The 7,467-nt window shown below is 30.7% G+C and overlaps 1 protein-coding gene across 1 annotated transcript in view; it reads right to left on the bottom strand.

Annotated features, from left to right (window-relative positions):
* Positions 1-7,467, bottom strand: part of LOC117175530 — a 202,407-nt gene that overhangs the window by 156,898 nt on the left and 38,042 nt on the right. The window contains exon 3 of the mRNA XM_033365237.1: positions 434-913. Coding sequence (XP_033221128.1) covers positions 434-913 — 480 coding nt within the window. The remainder of the gene's footprint in view (positions 1-433; positions 914-7,467) is intronic.

Genomic DNA, 7,467 nt, shown 5'->3' with positions numbered 1-7,467 from the left:
GTATAGAGCTCCATGGAGATTATGTTGAAAAATAAAAAAAAATTTACCCAAAAAAAATTGTTTTTATACTTCATTCTAAGGACTTATTGAACTACCCTCGTAATGCAACATAGTTCAAAATAATAGAGAAAAGTTCGCGGTTCGGAAAATTTTAGTCAAGTGCGAAACACGAGACACGTGATGAAATTATTTTTGTTAAAGCCAAAGTAGCTTTAACGGAAGAGAATTCACAATCAGAACATTTCAGTTGTCGATGGTTCAATCTTTAATTTCAAAAGGTCTATGCAAGAATGTGGGGGAAGAACAATAACCGAGTTCGAAGCATGAGATCCAACAGGCGCGCTCAAACTTACGGCCCGCGCACGCAGCAAGAAGATTATTTATAATATGAAAATTTGATGGAATTAAAAACCTTTTAAGTCAATTAACCAACCTTGATCCATGTCTTGAAGTTAAATAAAATCGAGACTTGTCAGTCGTCGATTTAAAGCCATTTACTGTTTTGTTCGTGGGTACATAATTTGTGGTTGACGATGGATTCACTGAACTCGGTGGTAACTTGATTTCTCCTTTCTTAATTTTTTCTACGATAGATCGAACATCCACTGAACCATCTTTCTCCGAGTTACCTTTTACACCTTGAACCTTATAGCTTCCATCCGGTTGTTCCTCTAAAACAACGAATGTTACTTTTTTCTGAGAAAGAGAAGAAAGTGGAACTCTTCCAATTTCTTCGAGTTTTCCATCCTCCTTGTGTCTAATGACTTCAAAGTCTGCACCTGGAGGAAGTACACCTCTAGTTAATTCTTCTAGAATGGCCTTTGTTGGTCTTATGGTAGTCACACTTGATGGAGAGGAAGAACTGCTAGTGTGGACAACTCGAACCCTTTTTCCATTGGGTAGGACAATCTCCCTATAAAAAATTAAGAAATATAAAAAAAATTAACATGTATAGCGAATGAAAGAACTTAATCCCAAGGGAAATTTACTACTATCTATCATTAGGGGATTTGTCAGTGATAGGGTGCTATAAACTATAATTTCCCACTAGGATTATAAGAGTTATATACTTCATTAACTAAACAGGGTTAGTCAATCATTTAAGTTATTTTAGAAAATATTATTACTTGAATAATATACAATTTAAGATCAATAATTGAAATTTTCGATGGGGGCCACAAAAATATATTTTGTAATAACCAAACACGAATATATTCGTTCGAGAACGGAGTAATCTCTAATAAATGATACAGACATCATGATGTGGCCAATGCATGGTTTTAGCATTTGATAAATATTTCATTTGCTTCACAAAATTTTTAACTTTTGTTCAAATTATTCTTATAATACAAATTCATATCAATAGTTTGATATGAAAAAGGAATTTTTACACAGACTAAAAAATTTAGACCCAAAGATCGGGCTAGGTGACCCTGCAGGATCCTATACGTCAGGATTTCGAGATATTCCTATCCTAAAAGTGAAAAATAGCCATTTTCAGCCTTATTTGAAGGTAAATGTGTCAGAGATCCGTAAAAATTTTGGACTAGCGTTATATGTAAAAACAAATGTTTTAGAACTGCAGTTTTAGTGCTGCAGCAAATATGTAACAGCGTTACGGCGTGAATTTTGTCTGTGACATTTGTGTTACAGTTGTGGAGCAATGGTCTATGCAAAAAAGATATTTTAAAAACAATTTAGGAACAGAGTTAAAAAGTTATATTATTCAGTAATAGTGCCGTAATACATATGTGACAGTGTTTCGATTCAGTAACAGTAACAATTCCATAATGGTGTTACAACGTTCTTGCGTGCATGGTAACCATTCCGTAAAAGTGCTACAAGGATATGTGACCTAATTCATATTTGAAAAAAACTCAATTTCAAGCACGGTCCCCTATACATACAATATGCGCGCCTAAACCCGTGGAAAAATTACACTCTGGAGATTCAAGCCGCACCTAAACTACCAAATCCGTATGTATCTAGCCGTTGCCTTAGCCAATTGCGCTACGGAACAGCTTAAACGTTTGTGACAAAATCTCGACTATGCATTTTTGGTTACAGGGTCAGCGTCGTCTCGGGAATATATTTCTTATTTTTTGATTTTCGACATATTATGATACGGTGGGTTTAAACAATTATAATGTGCAAATTTAAAATTAAAATCTTATGAAATAAAATCTTTTCTTCTCGTTTGGCTCGACTTTAAGTGATATTTGGCCCGATTGTTGCCAATAATAGAATTAGGCAGGTTTTTTTTTCAAAATACGCTGAGTTTTTCTTGACTAATGTTTGATTTTCCTTGATCATTAATATTCGAATACCAGCATTTTTTTGCAATATTTTTAATATAGAATCTTTTAGAAACATAATAAAACATTATTTCAAATACAAATTTAAAATTGTCAAATTTATTAAGTTATTTTAAATAAAACAAATTTTCCGAGTATTCGACCGTTTGTTGATAAAAAAGATTAAAATTGGCATGGCGTATTCTCAATATATAGGAGATTACTATATGTAAGGCAAATTATGTTTAATTTATGTTTAATAACAAACTAATTCTGAACGAAACCCGCGTTTCTCCAACTTCGACCAGTGGGCCGATCATCAAAAACATTTTAGTTGAAATAAGTTATTGCGGGAAAGTTGTTCACTAGACTTTGAGAAAGTTTTCTTAACAATTTGATCAAAATCGATCGAAAATGTGGAAATGGCAGCAATTTAAAGTCAACACTCGCTTCCGCTGCAGTGCTCCGGCTATTGTCCTTAGTTACTAAATCACATTCCGAATAATCGCCAGTTGTGTTTTATAAAACATCGATTTTTGATCGGAGAATTTTTTAAGTTTTTATTGTCTACTTTGAGTAATAATTGTCGAATGAAAGAGCTTCATACGAAAAATTTGTCAGCTGTGTCAAGCTGAATACGAAAGTATATTTTTTTACGATTGGGTAACTTTTTTTTACGAATAGATTGTTCCGAGTGGACAATACATCTACGCGGATTCCAGCTCTTAAAGAGTTGTTGCATCCTTCTCCTCAATTTGGAACCTACACTAAGAAAAATTACTTTTGAGTTAATGATATATTGGTTTTAAGCACCAAACCGTGCTTTCATGCTTGCTGAAATGCAAATCCTATAAATTTAAAAGCATCTGCTATTCTTTCTTATTTTTTTATTCAAATAGAATATTATTAAATTATTACGAAAATTATTAGCCTCAACTCAAGATGTCATAGACCTAATAGAAAAATTTTGTAAATTTAACTACACGTGAAATATGGTAAAAAAAAGTGTAACTGTATATTACACTGTCATAATCTATTACCAGAAATCTGACAAACACTCCTCCGTTTTCTTCCATTTGAAATGACATTCATTCTTAACTGTACTCCATACATTATTATCAAACTAAACTTATTGTTCACTTTGGTTAGAGAAGATTAATTACTTAATTTTTTTTTTCAAATGTCTCTTTTTTAAATTTAAGTATAATAAGGCATAGTAACATTAATGTACTTTATTTCAAATGAATCTGTTATATTATCAGCGAATGGTACGTTACCGACAGTGGATAACCCTCCAAACCACGGAAACACGGGACTAGGCATGCCATCCTAACCGGAGATCCTAACCGGGAGAGCCGCCATCTTACGATGTGCCATTTGATTATGCGCACGAGCATTTTTTCCGACAAACTGTGCATGAAAATATAAACATGTGGGCGCTGTCATGTTTGTCGCGGGACATCAAAAGGTGGCGGACCTCCTCCCCCCTCATCAACATCTTAATCAGACTAGATAGAAAATAATTTTTTTCTAACGCACGCACGAAATGTTCGATTTTCGACGGATGTATTGCGTGCGGGAAATGCACAATTCCGAAACCGTGGTAAAAAGCAGTTCTTAAAAGACATTTTCTAGCTGCTCTGCTTGTGCTCTTTGAGTAAGATTACTTTTTCATGCTGTTGCGCTTGCGCATTTCGAGTCAGAATTACTTTCCAGGACTGTCGAAATCATAACCTCACTTCATTATGATTTTACGTTTGAGAGACTAATTGTGAGTTGGGAATCGTTATTGGACATACTCAAAGTGATAAGTTACCATAAGTGACTGATAAATGACCATAAATGACCGAAAATTACGGATATTTCCAAAAATTTTGGAAACTTAAAGATGTCTGAAATTATCGGTAATTTTCTAATTTTTCATAAATGTCTGAAAATTTTTCATGAATTTTAAGAAATTTTGGAAATTGAGCAAATTTTCCATAAATTTTCAGAATTTTTTGAATTTCTGACAAAAAGCTTCGGATACACTAAATTTCTATACATTTTCGGTAATTTAAAAATTTACCAAAAATTTCAGGAATTTTTAGGTAATTTTTGTAACTTTACCATAAATTTCCAAAAATTACAATAAATTACAAAAAATCGGTTTCATTGTTTCTCAAATCGAAAATTTCCCGCATTTGTTAGAAAAAATATCGTGTGCTACAAGAGCTAAAAGTAGGCAGTTGAAACTCTTGTAAAGTTTACAGTACTTGCCATCGGCTAATCTTCGGGTCGTTTCCGGCTCGTACAGCTGACTTCACACTCGTGTCGAAGTGCTTACTTTCCGCACTTTTAGCACAGTATACTATTTCAAATTTAAAATAAAAATTTTTTCTTTGAAAAAAAGATCTTTCTCCTTTGATCCACAGATTCATTTAAAATCATTACTTGTGCCAATAACACCTAGCTAAAAATTAGCGTTAGTTTCATGAATTAAGGTTGTTATTCTGATCTCTCTAATAGCTTAATGGAAAAGCATCTGACTCGAAATCAGAAGTTCTGTGGTTCGATTTCCAGTGAAGCGAAAGAGAAAGATCTTTTTTCACGAAAAAATCTTAATTAATGTACTTTTCAAAAAAAATTCAATTATAGTTCAAATTTGCAGAGGTAAATCATCCTTTTTGAAAATAAGAATTAAATAGAAGATTAATAATTGTCAGTTAATTTTTCTATAACAATAATTTTAATTAAAAACTGTTACTGTATTATTAATACGCAAAAATTAATTACTGATTAAGAATAGACAATGTCAAATAATTAATTTTTTTTTTAAATTTCCAAATTTCTCTTTTGCATCGTTTCAGGCTAAATAGTATAATAACAGTACGAAATAATATAATATATAACATAATATATAATATAATATATAATATAATTATAGTATAGTTCTTTAAAGTTTTCGAAAATTTCTTATTTCGTATACTTCTTTAATTGTTCATAAACAGTAGAACTTTAAAGATACATTATTTCAAAATTCAATTAGTTAGCACTGCTTATGAAAAATTTGGCACATTTTCTTTAGATTTTCGGAGTACGTCAATATTTTGATTAATTGAATTTATACTGATAAATTAGATGACTACAAAATCTTTAAAAAACTAAATTTTCAGACACTATCAAATTCATGAAGAATAAAATCTTCGAAAGAAAATGACCAAATTATGAATTTCCTGAATCAAAGCAATTAAAAAAGCTGTGTTTTTTGAAAATAAATATTATTCATTTATTAAAAACACAACCATATGTCTGTATCAAAGAAATTTTTTAGTATCTAATATTTAAAATATTTTTTTCGAAATTAAAATAACAATAATTGTATAAAAATAGTATATAGAAATAAATTTCAAGATACGTGCGCCTCAAACGGAAAAAGAAATTTCCCTCTAAATTTTCTCCGAACCTCATAACATTTTTCAAACCAAATTTGTATGATTTAATTTAGCACTGATTTATCTCAAAGCTTCTTTCCGATTTTTCTTTTAATCACCAATTCGATTTTTGAGAAAATTGAAAAAACGTTTCTAAATTATGCAGTGTTTGAAACAAAATTTTTTATTCAGAAATGCCTTCTTTTCAATTATCGTTATTTTAAATATAAAAAAATATTTGATAAATTTGTTAACATTGAATAAAAAATTCTTAGATGAAAATATTTGTTTATATTATTTTAAATGAATAATATTTGATAAAAAAAAAACAATTTTTAATTGTTTAAATTCTGCAATGTTCTAATTCGGGTAGTTTATAATTCGGCAATTTTTTGCCTGGAATTTTGTTCTTCGGAAATTTTCAAATACGGTCATATTTTAAACTGCCGCGAATTTTATTATTCAGGAATTTGTCAATTCCGGATATTTATTTTCCGGCAATTTTATAATTTCGGGAGTTTTATTTCTCGGGAATTTTTAATGGTCCCCTTGCAAACTGCCAAGTTTAAACTTAAAAACAAATTTTAATACATCTACCACATTGGCTAGAAATGTGTTTAAGTGCGTTTTGTACAAAATTTCAACTAAATATAATGGCGCTAAAATTTTTTTGGAAGATTAAAAAGTACTAGACTATTATGTGCGCGCGCACGCGCGTGCTCACTTTTGTGTTTATTTACATCATTAACCCAATTTTCGCATAATCATTTATTTGTTTCTTCATTTCTCAACATCTTAACTACTAATAATCTTTTGCATTAAATTAAAAAAAAAACATATGTACATATAATTCTGAAAATTTAATTCAGATACTCATTCCACAACATTATAAGCATTTCAAAAAATCATATAATTGTAATAGAGATAGGTTAAAAATATAAATAAGCTTTTATGACCCAAATGATATCAAATATTCAATCACATCACTTTAAGATAAATAATTATCTTTTGCTGCTAAATAGAGAAAAATAAAAATTTAATCTTCATGTTATTTAATATTGTAAAAAAACTAATTAGCGAAAAAGTAACTAATCAGCTCATACACGATAAAAATTCATCCGTAAAAATGTCACGAACTTGTAGCTAGGTCTCGGATACGGGCTAAAAAAATCAAACATTAAATCACTATTTCTATGAAAATTCTATGGATAAATTGGGAACTTTTTTACGATCAGTTCGAATTTTCTGCGAACAGTTCCTGAAGATGTTAGGCCTAAATATAAAAAGAAAAATATTTTATTGGCCCGATTTAATTTATATTTATTTATAAATTCGCACAACTCTGAGGATTTGAACCCGCGACCTGCTGACTCTACAGTTTCTAAATATAAGCCATAAGTGCGTAAACACGCGCAGCCATCAAGTCTGAACAATGTAGGTATAATAAAACTTCTAGCTACTCATCCAACGAATTCAAACCACATATACGCGTGCACATACGCAGTGAGCGTGTGGGTGAGGGTGTGTGCGAACCACGTAAATATGAACCTACATCCTAATTCCCAGATTTGTCGGGCAAGCTCGTAAATTTTCTATTAAACTTTACTCAATTACTCATAATATTTTTGTAATTATTTACGAAAAAAAAAGTGATGAACGGTTTTAGACTTATCATATCGAGTTCGTCAATACTTTCTCAAAATTCGCAGATTATTTACGAAATAGATCAATGTCTAATGAGTTTCTCTCTCTCTCTCTCT

The sequence above is a fragment of the Belonocnema kinseyi genome, chromosome 6 (genome assembly GCF_010883055.1).
Source record: "Belonocnema kinseyi isolate 2016_QV_RU_SX_M_011 chromosome 6, B_treatae_v1, whole genome shotgun sequence".
Taxonomy (NCBI): domain Eukaryota; kingdom Metazoa; phylum Arthropoda; class Insecta; order Hymenoptera; family Cynipidae; genus Belonocnema; species Belonocnema kinseyi.
Note: the sequence above shows the minus strand (reverse complement) of the source record. Positions and strands in the feature narration are given on the sequence as shown.